The sequence below is a fragment of the Cydia fagiglandana genome, chromosome 10 (genome assembly GCF_963556715.1).
Source record: "Cydia fagiglandana chromosome 10, ilCydFagi1.1, whole genome shotgun sequence".
In the NCBI taxonomy this organism is placed as follows: domain Eukaryota; kingdom Metazoa; phylum Arthropoda; class Insecta; order Lepidoptera; family Tortricidae; genus Cydia; species Cydia fagiglandana.
The window spans coordinates 13,435,698-13,451,758 of NC_085941.1; the positions used below are offsets into that span (position 1 = coordinate 13,435,698).

At 38.6% G+C, this 16,061-nt stretch overlaps 1 protein-coding gene across 1 annotated transcript in view; it reads left to right on the forward strand.

The window, feature by feature from the left end:
* The first annotated feature begins 1,368 nt into the window (after positions 1–1,368).
* The window catches only part of LOC134668290 (uncharacterized), a 30,569-nt gene continuing 15,876 nt past the window's right edge, over positions 1,369–16,061 (forward strand). The window contains exons 1-2 of the mRNA XM_063525772.1: positions 1,369–1,452; positions 7,055–7,172. Of these exons, the coding sequence (XP_063381842.1) occupies positions 1,369–1,452; positions 7,055–7,172 (202 nt within the window). The remainder of the gene's footprint in view (positions 1,453–7,054; positions 7,173–16,061) is intronic.

Genomic DNA, 16,061 nt, shown 5'->3' on the forward strand with positions numbered 1-16,061 from the left:
ACAGCTCGCTGAGACACCGTCTCTATATATTATAAGTTGGGTGTCACTTAAGCATGACTCGCACTAGACCGGTCGGGCCCGTGCCGAAGCGTCCGACATGCGACATGTCATTGTCTATGACGACTGATCTGTGATCATGTGCTTCTTTGCCTAGATAGGTAACGAAGCACTGGAAGCTCCGGCCCGGCCCCGGCCCGGTCAAGCGTGAGGCAACCTTTACACGCAAGACTGATACAAAATCACCCAAATAAGATACCTACTCTGGGAAGCCAGCTCTGTCAGTGGTAAAAACCTTGGAGGATATAACCAACGGAGACGCCATGTCTAAAATTTTCGGTACAAAATAGTCTGCCGTTTTTTGCGGGGGAGGGGCGCATCAAATGTATAGGTACGTCATGTCAGATAAACGTCAGTCCATACATATGGTTGACATGAGGTTGACCATTGGCCGCCTATTTTCGACAGAGGGGAACGCCTGTTAATGGCGGCTCCATTGTTAATTACTCCGAGGTAAAAACAGCTAATTTTGAAAAATGTAGGCGCGAAGGATTTGAAAATTGCGCCTTTTCCACTGAAAACATTAGCTTGTCAGACTATAGTTACCTATTTCATTCACCGGGCCATCCTGTCCGTCCAAACCGGTTAACAGATCAGTAATAGGAATTTATTAAAATTGTTTCAACAGTTAAAAAGAGTTCCACGGAAGTTTGTATGGGGAACCAATAACCGATCTAGATTAAATTTGGTAGGTATGGAGATAGGTGGAGGTAGGAGGTAGGAGAATGATATAAAATATTTTTTTACCTTGAAATTAACCCGCAAAGGGTGTAAAAAGGGAGTTGGAAGTTTGTAAAATAATTTGTTTAAAAACCTTTATATATATAACCTATATGCCAAAAAATCCATTTTATGCCAAAAATGCCTCATATCATTTTGGAATAGAGCTCATACTCTTCAAACTGCTGGGTCGATTTCCATCAAACATAGCTAAAACCACCGCGCACCGCAAGGAAACTCGTTTTCACTCATTTGGCTGTATGGCTGTATGTAATTATCCTTTGCTTGAATCTTCGAGATATTAAAAATATAAATGACCATAAATATTAAGGTAAGAGCGAGATAAAGAGATGAACGACCTTAGTGTTCTCGCTCTACCTTAGAACTTGCAGGACTAATATGCAGGAGCGTGTGAATGTGACTTAAGAGATTAAAAAAATATATATATAAAAGTTGGCGGGAAACAAAAAAAAAAAAACATCAAAAAACATGGTACATTTTGTTTATAAAAGTGCATTCGTGTCCTTTTTTCATTAATTCAGTGATCCGTTTGTTCAGAGCACAGCAAATAAAACAATAGGTATTTTTAAAATGTTGTCACCCGAGGATCAGCAAGTACAAATATGCCTACTGAAATCCAATTTAGAGGAAATTGAAAGTAGCTTGGTTGTTCAGGTAAGGATAATGCGATTCTATTTAGTGTAGTTTCGTTCGAGCTTGTTACCTACATAACTATATTTGGGTGCATCATTGAACTGTTATTCTTAACGTCCTTTTTATAATGTGTTTATATATTATTTATACGAGTATGTGTTTTTATATTTTATTTTTACATGCATATTGTAAAAAACCTAAACTGTGAGCTTAAATGAATAAAGGAGAAAGAATAAAGCTCAAATTAATTAATTAATAACTTACACATGAGTGCATACAAATTAAGAAAATGCGTATTCTTTGTAAGCGCTTTGTAAACTTTTGATTACCAATAAAATTACCCTTATCATATATTAAAAAGGTGTTTTATACTAAAAAATACATTAAATACACATACATTTATAAAGGGACAAGGAAGGCAAGTAGGTATTCTATACTCTTCAGGCCAGCTAGCATAAGTTGCGTTCTCCCGCGCGACTCCATACATCAAGCGCGAACTAATCGTAACGTAACTCTAGTCTATAATGTTAGCGAAACTTGAAAGCTAGGTAACCCCGCATATTAATCACATAAACTGGGTCACTCAACACTCAACAGTGTTTAAAGAACCATTTGAATGTTTAAATTAAATTAGAGTGACGGCACCAATCATGGACATGTTAAGCGCACTAAATTAGAATTTCGTTTAAAAATGGGATGTTTTTTGACGATACAAAAATGGTGATTTTTTTTTCGGCACTTAAATACATGAGGAACATTTAAACAAAACCAAAAATTCTGTATGTTTAATATATAATTAATAAAAAATATATAAATTGAAATTTACGAAATCACCATTGATGGACATCAAAAATTCAGTAATGGACACCCAGTCATGGACATGGACCCAATTATGAACATCCATTAATGGACACTTTTATATTGAACACATAAATGAAACAAATGATGTCACAAATCAACTTTTATTAATACTATTTGAACTTTCATTTAGATTTCTAAGTTATACTATAAGAAATTTAGTCCGGTTGCCGGCTGCATGAAACAAACCTGATCAAAAAATAGAATATACCTACCCTGTAGAGGTACCTGACATTTAGTAGCTTCCAACGCACTTGTTCGGCCTAGGCTTAACCTGGCAGATTTTGTACAAATGGCAAAAACGTTGGACAAAAATTCATCAAAAAAAACCTCATCGAAAAATAGAATGAAACTTGTATCGTAGGATACCTGACTTTGGGGACAGTAAAAAAAAAGTGGTCGGCCTCACCTTAGCCTGGCAGTTTTTCCAGTCCGACCAGATTTATTGGACCACATGACAGCTACAATTTACTTCATCGAAAAATAGAATTGTTGACGTATGTCTTGGTCGGCCTCACCTCACCTTAACCTGGCAGCTTTTGCATTCCGACCAAATTTATAAAAAAAAACATGAAAAAAGACCTATCGAAAAATCGTATGAAACTTGTATGGTACGATAGCTGCCTTTGAGGACAGTAAAAAAAAATGGTCGGCCAAATCCTGTATTGGCCGGCCGATTGGCGATTGGGTCGATCAAATTTGTGGTACCACGTGAGAGCTACAATTTACCTCATCAAAAAATAGAATGAAACAAACTGATTATAATAGCTAAAATAAACCTGTTAACGTATGGCTTGGTCGGCCTCACCTTAGCCTGGCAATTTTTGCTGTCAGGCTACGAGTTTTTGCAGTTCAACCAAATTTGTGGTACCACGTGACAGCTACAATTTACCTTGTCGAAAAATAGGATGAAAAAAAACGGATTATAATAGCTAAAATAAACCTGTTGACGTGTGGCTTGGTCGGTCTCACCTTAGCCTGGCAGTTTTTGCAGTCTGACCAAAGTTGTGGTACCACGTGTCAGCTACTATGCCTACAATTTACCTCATCGAAAAATAGAATGAAACAAACAGATTATAATAGCTAAAATAAACCTATTGACGTGTCTTGGTCGGCCTCACCATAACCAGTCAGTTTTTGCAGTCCGACCACAGTTATAAAAAAATCATCAAAAAAATCTTATCGAAAAATCGTATGAAACTTGTATGGTACGATAGCTACCTTTGCGGACAGTAAAGTGGTCGGCCAAATCCTGTATTGGCAGGATCCTGTGTCCGACCAATTTTGTGGTACCACGTGAGAGCTACAATTTACTTCATCAAAAAATTTAATGAAACAAACTGATTATAATAGCTAAAATAAACTTGTTGACGTATGGCTTGGTCGGCCTCACCGTAACCTGGCAGTTTTTGCAGTCCAACCAAATTTGTGGTACCACGTGACAGCTATTATTTGCCTCATAGAAAAATAGGATGAATAAAAAACGGATTATAATAGCAAAATAAACCTGTTGACGTATGGCTTGGTCGGCCACGCCTTAGCCTGGCAGTTTTTGCAGTCCGACCACATTTATTCATCCATCTAAGACAAAACAAAGCGCCCAATTATGGACAACTAAAAATACCCAGTTATGGACATCGTACATTATTGGAAAATAAAGAGCAATCACAAAATCAACCCAACTAAAATGTTTAGTGCAATAAATTAAATAATTTAACACAATAAACTAAAAAAGTAATAAAAACCTTAAGCTTGGACACTTTTCCATTACTGAATTTCATAAAATATCGAATCCAGTAATGAACAAACCCCACAAAAAACTTATTGCTGTGATTGGACATATTCAACTTAGCTCAATTTACTTGCAATATAGTATTATTCTGTAAAACAACATCAAATCTCATTACAACATAACACAAGATAACACCATGCACAAATATGTACTCACCTCCTTAACGATTTCAACAACAATAACGGATTTTTATGACCACCGCCCGCAACGAGATTTCACTTCGCAGCCATCTTAGAACAAAACGGCTGATTTTGGTGACGTGTGTCAAAATGACAGCTCAAACGTCTATTGGTTATGCTTTAGTGTTGCCAGTTGAAAAATGTTAGGACAGTTGCTTAATAAATTCAATCAACGTAAGAAATGTCCATAATTGGTGCCGTGTCCATTACTGGTGCCGTCACCCTAGTGATGTGAAGTGGATCGCTGGAGACGTTAGTATCTACGAGGGGAAGAAGTAATTTAACGTTTTAGAAATATAGTTTATCAAAGGACTGTCTTATTTCAATCATAGACAGAGAATCATACTATCTTTGTCTTACACTAGTACTAGCACCTAAAAAAAAGGATGGGTATAGTTTTCCTGGTTCTTAATACTGACTGACAAATTGGTTTGACTAACTATAGGTTCTTCGGCAGTTAATGGCACCGGTTTCATGCCAAATGAATATAACACTTGAGACCAAGAGCAATGCGCCTTTTACAGTCATGAAACAGAACAGCGACGTCACGATAAAAAGGGTTCTAATAGTTGGTGTGGCACTTTACAGCACGTCCACGGATGATTTTATTATTTCTTTTGCGGTACATATTCATGAAAAGAAATGAACTTTTACGTACTTATGTTTTTAAAAAATGTACTCGCACGGTTTTGGCATAGCGACATCCAGGTCGTGGTCGTGCTGTGTAGATACTGCACACTATATTATGGTTAATTTAATGGTCAAATGAATACAAAACAATTGTACTCAAAATTAGGTATCATTATGGCATAAGGTTGGTAAGTTGACTGAGAATGCCATATACCTACCTACGTTTCTTTTTAGAGGGGATACTTATGCTTTACGCATTCCTCTCAGCGCGGGGACGGGCCGGGATGGTTATGTGGGATGTGGGAGTCCCTGTTGTGGGCTAATGAGGCCCCAGGTTTACTCACTAAAACCCCTCTGTTGCCGTTTCGCTGTGCTATACGGCGAGGTCCCAGGAACGCCGAAATACTCTTCCGCAACCTCGCCAGATATACCTACCTACCAGTGGCGGCGCGTCCATAAAAGCCGATTCCCACCGGCTTGCCTGTTATTGGACGTTTGAGCAGAGTTTTAAAGGAAATATGTAAGCCAAATTAGCCCCGGCTTGCCTATGGATATGTTTGACGCGCCGCCACTGCTACCTACCTAACGTAACCTATTGTAACGTCCTACATTCTATGTAGGTAGGTAAGGCAACGAATGCCCAAAAAAGTTATAGAGGGAAATGCTTGGAACAATTTTCTTAGTTCGTAACTTTGTTTGGACTAGTTAGGAGGTGAACATATCATTGATATGATATCAAAAGTCGCCGGCCGTAGCTCTTGAGCCGGGCTAAGACGCAAAGTTTCCAAGATATAAGTGAATAACCGAAACCCCTCTCTTCCCGCCGGTCAAGGGCTATGGCCGGGGACTTTTGATATCTTCACTTAGGTACTTATTAACTAATCTAAACAAAATTACGGAGTAAAACATTGCGTTTCCTTGGTCTTTGTCGGCATACGTTCTGCTTAATACAAAATTAATGTAGTGAAAAAACGAACTCTCATCGTCTTCTTTAATATCCTCACCGGAACTTACAAAAACACAGGAGTGTTCACATAATCGTAACATAGGTATACTTTGACATTCACATTTTATTTCGTAACAAAACAGCGCTTATCTGCTTTAGACTCTCCCCTGTTCGTGTTGCATCTTCATTAAATACATTTAATTACAAACACATACACAAAGGAACAGGATTAGTCATCTTCTCAGCGAATTAAATAACTAAACATAGAATTTAAAATACATGGAAGCTCTATCCTAACATCACTCGTACCTCCCTATATATGTATATGTAGGTACAAAAGGGAATACGGCTTTGAGCGATAGCTTGGTTTCTAGTAACTCGTGATTATTCATGCTTTTCTGAGAATTCTAGGAAGTCGATATTTCATATATTTTTAGGGTTCCGTACCCAAAGGGTAAAACCGGGACCCTATTACTAAGACTTCGCTGTCCGTCCGTCCGTCCGTCCGTCCGTCCGTCCGTCCGTCCGTCCGTCTGTCCGTCTGTCTGTCACCAGGCTGTATCTCACGAACCGTGATAGCTAGACAGTTGAAATTTTCACAGATGATGTATTTCTGTTGCCGCTATAACAACAAATACTAAAAACAGAATAAAATAAAGATTTAAGTGGGGCTCCCATACAGCAAACGTGATTTTTGACCAAAGTTAAGCAACGTCGGGCGTGGTCAGTACTTGGATGGGTGACCGTTTTCTTTTTGCATTTTTTTCCGTTTTTTTTTTTGCTTTATGCTACGGAACCCTTCGTGCGCGAGTCCGACTCGCACTTGCCCGGTTTTTTATACATATTAAGAGCTATTTTATCATAAACCGTAGCTATACATAAAATTTTACTGTAAAACTCTATGACGCCACTTTCCACGCCGGGAAACTTAGTCCTTAAATTTTAATAAATTAAATTCCCACCGGCTTGTCTGTTTTTGGACGTTTGAGCAGAGTTGTACCTACAGGAAATATGTAAGTACCTAAGCCAAATTAGCCCCGGCTTGCCTATGGATATGTTTGACGCACCGCCATTGGTCTATACAAAAGTTTGCACAATCGCGCAAGTTTTTCGGCAGAGGGGTAAGCTCTTAAAGGCGACTCCAGTTATAATTTTAAATGCGTTAGACCTTAGAGGTTTAAAGTAACGTGAGATTAAATCAATGTGTTATTCCCACAGCGCGCAGCTCTGCCCGAGCTGGACGAAGAAAATGAGAAGCAGTATAGAGAGACGATGGTGGCGCTGAGAGTGTCGCGCGCGCAGAACGAGCAGATAGAGCGGCTCAAACAGGAAAATGGTGAGTCATATTAAAATAAAATAAAAATAGCCTTTAATCCTGAAGTTTCGTAACATTAATACTCTATCTACTTAAAAAAATATATCTTATCACTATACAATTATATATTACTATTGACTATTTTCTAGTTTCCATCGACAACTTCAGCTTGTCCTCCGACATACTCTTGGTTTCCTGCCAGTCCACTCCGCCTATCCTTTTAATATCATCTGACCATCGAAGAGTAGGCCTTCCTCTCTTCCTTTTGTGCCCCCTTGGGTACCACTCTATAAGGTCTTTTGTCCACTTATCTATCCCTTCTCTGATGATGTGGCCAGTCCACCGCCACTTCTGTTGCTTGACCTTTTTGACCACTCTCCCACACTTTGATCTGGCTCTAATTATGGTGATAGGTGAGTCATATTACTCATACAATATTCGTGGCTCGAATGGTTCGTCGAGGTACTTCGCCTTCAGTCGTATTGCGAACGAGTACTATTCGGATGTAAATGTAAATGTATTCGGATTCAGGATACACCACCATTGCTGCCGACTGCATGACTGTCGCAAATGTCATGATGTTTCTGCCGGATTTTAGACATATGCGACAATACTACAATCGGCTCGAATGTCACTCTGCAGTACTGTCAGTCAAATGAAATATAAACGTCAAATGTAATACTGCCGCCCCTGCCCCAAATGTCAAAATATATATTACATATTGCTGCTCGAAATTTTGACACGTGCTGCAGTCAGCAGTAATGACAGGCTGCAATACTGCTGCAGTAATACTAGTGTAGTCTGAATCCGAACGGTACTTACCTATAATCCTACGAACTATTCCTAGATAAGTATCACAATTAAATAGAATCAAGCGGCCATTACCTACGCTTGTTTCTATGCGTAGGTATTACGCCGTATTATAGGGAAATAGGTTTAAACTCATGTATAAAGTTTTAGCGTGCTTAAAACTATAATTAATTAATAATAAGTTTGACCATACATCCCTAACGAAGTATAATTTAATTAGTAAGGGTAGCAATGAGTGGGTGTGGAGTAAGGACTCTATTCCATACCTACTTTTATTTATCTATATATGATCAATGGACATCATCATCATTGGCCACAACATCTTGACAGATGATTGTTGCAGCGACAGTTTATTCAGAAGAGGTCTGTGCGCCGTCGGAGATCGGAGGTGCGGCACACCTTTTCCTATGGCTGTAAAGTCCAATCGCAGCACGACGCATCCTGCCACAAGGATCGCAGGTGAAACGCGCATCAGTTGATGGTTCCTGTGAAGCCCGAAGCCTTTTCTGCTTTAAATCATCGAGCCAGAGCGAATAATTAAATCATTGACCATATATTATACAGAATGGGCTAGCTACCCATCACTGTTTCCTTTGCGCTATGCCATGGATGTTCGAAGATCAGCATAAAATGGCTGTAAGTGTTTATATTCATGCACTGAAACTCTTCTTCCTTGCGTTATCCCGGCATTTTGCCACGGCTCATGGGAGCCTGGGGTCCGCTTGGCAACTAATTCCATGATTTGACGTAGGCTCTAGTTTTTACGAAATCGACTGCCATCTGACCATCCAACCCAGAGGCCAGGGGAAACTAGGCCTATATGGGGCCGGTTTCCTCACGATGTTTTCCTTCATCGAAAAGCAACTGGTAAATATCAAATGATAATTGATAAGTTCTGAAAAACTCTTTGGTACGAGCCGGTTTGAACCCGCGACCTCTGGATTGAACATTTTTCTTAATACTCAATGTTCACTTCGCAGTGTGGGTGACAACCGCTTCCTAGCTGGCGCACATCTAAGTACTTAATTCAATTCAATTTGTAAAGGAAGGAAGGGAGGAAAAGTTTACGAAGCGATATTTCTCATATTTCTTCGTTGTAATTCTAAACCACTCGCCGGGACACGCGCGTGATAAATACCAAGTCTCCCTAGGGCAGCAATTATTTATAACACTTGTAAGAGGAATTTTGTAGAGATGAGACTTCTGCCATATTTTTAGATAATTGATTATTGAGTCCCACTGTAAACATTGAGTGCTTTAATAGATTTTTAAAAGCTTCATTACGAGTATAAATGATTCGATTAATCGACAGTGAACCGAAATCATAATTATTTAATTTTATAGATTAATTTTAAGACTGAGTCGATTAACAATACCAATAATTGCTTTTTATATAAAAACAATCGATTATTTTGCCTAAGTGAGAGCGCTGGTGGCCTAGCGGTAAGAGCGTGCGACTTGCAATCCGGAGGTCGCGGGTTCAAACCCCGGCTCGTACCAATGAGTTTTTCGGAACTTATGTACGAAATATCATTTGATATTTACCAGTCGCTTTTCGGTGAAGGAAAACATCGTAAGGAAACCTGCATACATCTGCGAAGAAATTCAAAGGTGTATGTGAAGTCCTCAATCCGCATTGGGCTAGCGTGGGGACTATAGCCCAAGCCCTCTCGCGCTCGAGAGGAGGCCTGTGCCCAGCAGTGGGACGTATAAGGCTGAGATGATGATGATGATGATTTTGCCTAAAATTTTACCGGACGCATCTCGGCATCTCACATATTATTCAGATGGCTTGTAATATAAACAATTAGGCCAATTCGAGTTTTAGTTATTCGATCTGTTTCGGATATATTATGATACAAATCTATCAGTGTCAAAAGTGAAAAGTTTAAGTTGTAGTTTTTGGTTGGAATACCTAGTGTGATTTTTGACCATTGACACTGACTGAGTGATCAGTATTATATTAGAACTAATCGAATAACTAAAACTAAACCTCGAATTGGCCTATTTTATCAGGTGTTGCCGCATTATCTCGAAATTAGCTCGTACCTAAACGTGATAGCATCGCGTGGTATCCTCATGATGTTGCCTCGTAATCTGCTAGCTAACTCAGTAAACAAGTTATGACCTTTTTTAACCGACTTCCAAATCCCAAAGGAGGAGGTTATCAATTCGGTTGTATGTTTTTTTTTTATTTTTTTTTATTTTTTTTATATTTTTTTTTTTATGTTTGTTACTCCATATCTCCGTCATTACTGGACCGATTTTGAAAATTATTTTTTTGATTGTATGTATATGCATACAGATTGGTCCCGTTTTTGTCAAAATCCAGTTTTGATGATGGGATCCATGAGGAATCGACGGAACTCCTCAAATCTTAAAGGCATACATATGGTGATTTTTGTGTTTTTATCAACAAATCAAGCATATACATTCAAAAACGTGACATTTGATGAAGTGGAACTGCTGATGATGATCAGAACGGAACTCTTCAACGACGCATAGTTCACCTTTGGCGATTTGTCCTCTTCGTTATGTTTGTTAAGCAAGTTAAGTTTTTAAGCCACAATTTTATCAAGCTTGAGTTCTGATGATGGGATCCATGAGAAATCGAGGGAACTCCTCAAATTTTAAAGGCATGCGTATAGAGATTTTTGTACTTTCATCAGAAAATCAAGCATTTTCATTAAAAACTGTCGCATTTGATGAAGTGGAACTGCTGATGATGATCAGAACGGAACTCTTCAACGACGCATAGTTCACGTTTGGCGATTTGTCCTCTTCGTTATGTTTGTTAAGCAAGTTTAGTTTTTAAGCCACATTTCTGTCAAGCTCGAGTTCTGATGATGGGATCCATAAGGAATCGAGGGAACTCCTCAAATCTTAAAGGCATACGTATAGAATTTTTTGTATTTTCATCATAAAATGAAGCATTTACATTAAAAACTGTCGCATTTGATGAAGTGGAACTGCTGATGATGATCAGAACAGAACTCTTCAACGACGCATAGTACATGTTTGGTGATTTCGAATTTCGATTTTGACTTGGACTGGGACCCGGACTCATACCCGGATCCGGTTCGAACCCGGACTCGGACTCGGACTCGGACCCGGACTCGGACCCGGACTCGGACCCGGACTCGGACCCGGACTCGGACTCGGACCCGGACTTGGACCGGGACTCGGACCCGGACTCTGATTCAAAGACCCGGACCTTGACCCGGAAAACCCCTATGATACCTAAACTAAATAAACCGCTATGATTACCTACCATAAAATGTAGGTATAAAGTATGATGATGCCAAACCCCTCCCGCTCAAACCGTACACCGCACCGCATGCGCCGTAAAGTGGGTTAGGTTAGGTTTGAACTGCGATCCTCACAGAACCGAACAAAAGTGGGTTAGGTTTGGTTAGAACTGCGAGCCTTACAGAAACGAAATGCTACTAGAAAAATGGGTTTGATTAGGCTCGAACTGCGATCCTCACAGAACCGAACTGCTATTAGAGAAGTGGGTTAGGTTAGGCTAGAACTACGACCCTTACGGACACGAAATGCTACTAGAAAGTACTGTTTTTACCTCCTTTTCTACATAGTGCACCATCTACCATAATCTTTCACCGGGCCCCATAGAAGTCGGTTTTTTTTTCTTAAAAATTATTATTATCGATAATATTTCTTATGATAAATTGTCGTGTAGAAATACTCCAAAATGAACTACCAAGTTACTCAAGACTTAGGTAATGGCACAGAATAAATAATAGTACCAGTTACAGAAGACTCACTCTCTAACAAAACGCGTCTGTTACGATCAGGACAGATATAGCCGCTAGGTGGCGGCAGCGCCACGCGCGGCTTATGGCTAGCCACCAAAATTGGTGTGGAACGGATGTACTTGTAGCTACCTGTTGCAAAGCGACGAAATCGCGGAGTGAGCCACGCCCGGTAATGGTTTAATTTGAGCATCGATACAGACTCGTAGATTCATCCTCCTACACTGAACTCTCTTTGTTTCCTTTCAGCTTCATTAGCAGCTTCATCGGCTTCAAACGATAGACAGTAAACTTTAAAGCAGCCCGCGGTAATTGAAATGTCAGTCCGGGTAACGTTTGAAATGAAAACTGGTTACTGACAGATCAGATGTTTTCAAAGTTACACAGTTAGCATGTCAGAACTTTTGTTGGTTTAAAAACCTTGTCTCTTGCATAATAACAAAAGTGTCCATTTTCTTGGCGCATTATATACTAAGTGCACAAGACCGCTGACATTCGAGTCTTGGTACAATTCACGGAGCTTGCTGGTCACAGTTGGACCAGTTTAAAATTCTTACTGAATCCGAATTAATTAGGTAGGGTAGGGTATATACTCGTATAGGGTTTGCATTTTTCATTAGATAATTATTGCTATAAACATGACATTTAATTTGACACTTTCACACTTTGTCACGTCGAAGTCAGCGCATAGAGGGCATAGTGGAACTCTAATGCTCGTGTCATCTGTAATAATGAAACAACGTTATTCAACGGTTCCTATGTAAAGAAGCCACTGAATTGCGAGCTTTGTTATATTGGTGAATAGCGAGGTATAGCACCAGACAGGGGCAGTTTCCCGCTGCCGTCTCTTATGTCAGCTGTAGGTATGTAACGTGACTGCAGACAATTCTTTTGTGTTCCATTTTACTTTAACTTGAACATAGAAAAGTATTTTCACCACACCAGCTCGGAAAGAATTACTTTGTACTTCAAAAACGAATAGCAAAGTTGCATTTTATCCACATGTGAGGCAAAGTAATCAAATGCAAATTTTGAGTTGTTTTCTTATGTTTGCTGGTAGAATTGACTTTTAAATGATGATTTTGGATGATAAATATTTAATAACATTCATTTGGATTTGATTTGGTTTGATTTTGTTTGATATTTTACATATAATATTTGCTTCGGGTTGGTGTGGTGAAAAATTTTGTGTTTCACTCGGGGGCAAATTTTGTTTAAACCTCGTGCTTTGAAACCCTCGCAACGCTCAAGATTCCATTTTTCGAACCACTCGCTACGCTCGTGGTTCAATTTTGGAATCTTTCGCTTGCTCGGGTATCAATATTAGCACGAGCGGTTAAACAACAACTTTGCCCCCTTGTAAAACAAATAACTGTTATAGTTTTCAGTCTGTTGAAAGCTGGATTACGATGTTTTTTTAACTAATAGGTAGATAGAGATACCTATACGACTCGTGTATATTCACGTATCTACTTTGCTTAGCTTATCTTTAAATTATACATTGCGATTACGAAAGCATTGCTGCGTATCATTGCCAGAACCACAATCTTAGGCTCCTTGTTGACAATAATTGTTGCCGCAATTATGACGTTCGTTTCGTTAGCTATCTAATGGCCTCTCTGTTACTCTTGCATATTCGACCAATAAAGGGGCAGAGAGCTGAGTTTCGATTTTCGCGTTTCCCGGTAGGGCTTTTGTAAACAAACCGCCTTGTTGTATCAATGTCATAATTTATTGTCTGTGAAAACTTGTCAAAGTACAATTTAAGGCACAGTATGTATGAGTTACTCCATGGTTTACGATGGGTGTTAATGCTGCTCTCTTGCGGCAGATCATTGCAGTAATTTTCCTATTCGCCTATTTTCCGATACTGCGGCGGGTCGTCGCTGTACCAATACCAATAACTGCCGAAGTCGCAATCGGAATGCAATCTGAAATATATGTGCCATTATCCCTATAAAAAGCTGACTACAACGCGTATAGCATGTACCAAATGAGACTCAGGGAACATTTATATTTTTATTGGCCCATAACACGTTCCAAGAGCGAAGTTTATAAGTCTCTTGGAAAATAATACTCTTCACTCAGATTACGAGTATTTACTTTATTTTTAATGAAATTATTCTTGATTCCCATTATCTCACTTCACGCTTAAATGGAGCGAGCGATTTTCTTTTATGGAGTGGTTTTAATTAAGTATGAAATTTATAGAGGCATGAAAAAGGAGACACGTTTTCAAGGATTTTCTTTTCCTGGGCAATATACACGTGCATATGTATACGTGTTTCGAAATAAAGGAAAACTTTACTGCCACGGGCGAGCTCACGGGGGGAAATATGAGCTTATACCGACCCGTCGGCTGCGAATATTTTGATATATTATGTTGGTTCATATTTTAATGAAATTAGTCTTATATTCAAAAATTTTACATGGTTACTTTTGTTCTGTGGTTTATTTGTCACTTCTAAGATTTTAATGTTAAAAGTCTAACTAAGGCTGTTAAAGGAAGGCTTTATAATGTTTTTCTCAAAAATGGACGGCAAAGTCGACTTTGCCGTCTAAAAAATAGATCGCGAAGCGCGTAGTTTATGGTCAGTCAAAAATTAAAAAGTTAAAAACATTGCAGTCTCGATTTTGGGACTGCAATGTTGCATACAAATTCCATTATTTGTCGAGTTCCAAACTTTTTAAAAGTTGAAATGACCATACCAAATGAAGGCACAACGTCCATTAAACAGCCAAACAGATGATTAGTACCGCGACTATTTAGATGTCTCAAATAGGTTGGCGTATTTTTGGCAGAAAAATACACTTCTATTTTTTTATTAAAAAAAGTAAAAAGGCGGGAAGGGCTTTTTTGTCAAAATGTATATGTACGAACGTTGTTTTTGTAAAATATTTCTATGATATTTATATTTCTTGCACCATTTTTGAGAAAAGCACTATATATGACTCGGCTGGAAGGCTACTTGCTGGCTTCGGATTCAATTAAACGGACTCCCAAGGTCGTCCGTTTAAAACGAATCCTCAGCCTGCAAGTAGCTACTTCCGAGCCTCGACAATAATGTACTATTTTACGATGTTCATGTTGTTTATAATGTATACATTTTAATTGTACCTATGCTTATGCTTTTAGAAAACAAATCGTTACCTACCAAGCACAGTCAGCAGCAGAAGTTGCTAAACGGGGGGCCAGGTGTTCACAATGATCTTGACGCGACTTTATTGTTAAGAGAATAAGAGCGTGACAAGGTAATTTTGAACACCATGCCCGCTTAGCAAGTTCTGCTGCTGACTGTACATAGTTACATTGAATGAATAATACCTAGGTAGGTATTACTGACAGGTTCATAAATAAATTTTTGGCATTTTTGGCTAACTATAATGCCCAAAAAATCTTTTACCCACTAACACTAAGTTTTAGAGAGTTGCAAAGAGTTTGCATTCATACATTATTCAAAGGAAACCGAACGTGACCGCTTAAGAAAACTTGGTATTAAAATTCACTTCTGAAGTCCCTTTTGTTGCAAATGAACATACCTACTTATTTATTCGTACAGCTGCGTTCGTGACCCACAAATGGTCTCGCCGGAAGATCAGCGCTGACTTTTGGGTTAGCATTTATGCTGAGGCGGGACCATTTCGTGGAACTATTTATTCATTTTTTGTTTAACTTTTTTTTGTTGTTCTTTACTTGTAGGTATATGATATAGTTTATCACGAATAAATGAGATGATTTATGATTTATAAGTAGGCTAGAGCATACTAAGGATGTACCAAATTAGTAAAACTTACACTTTTTTCTTCTACTACGATCGAAAGAGTTAGTGATTCTGAGTAAAAATCTCGAAATAGGTAACTTAAAATACACAAATTTAAAAAAAAGTGTACAGACATTTAATAAAATGGCCCACATACACTACATGACCACTATAGAACTCCAAAAAATCGAATTTGGAGAAACATAGTTATAATATTCACTTAGATGTTCTATCAAAGAGATTGCTATGTTAGAAATCCATTTGAACAATTTTCCCCTTTCGTAATATTCAAAGCTTCGATTTATCCCGCGCGCGTGACTTAGTTGCCAATATTTGACCTGATTTGAATATAAATTTGTGTTTTAAAGATATAATGAATTTCAAAGTTAAATTATTTACACTTTGAATTTTCTTCCTTAAAGCTCAATACGATACTTTCGTAGGAACTTCATCAGTCCACTTAGTTCACCAAAGTTACGAATGCAGTCTAAATTGCATTTCATCATCATTATTTTATGAAGGTTTATAGCCTGAGTCTGAGCATAGAGGATGAATTTTATATATTA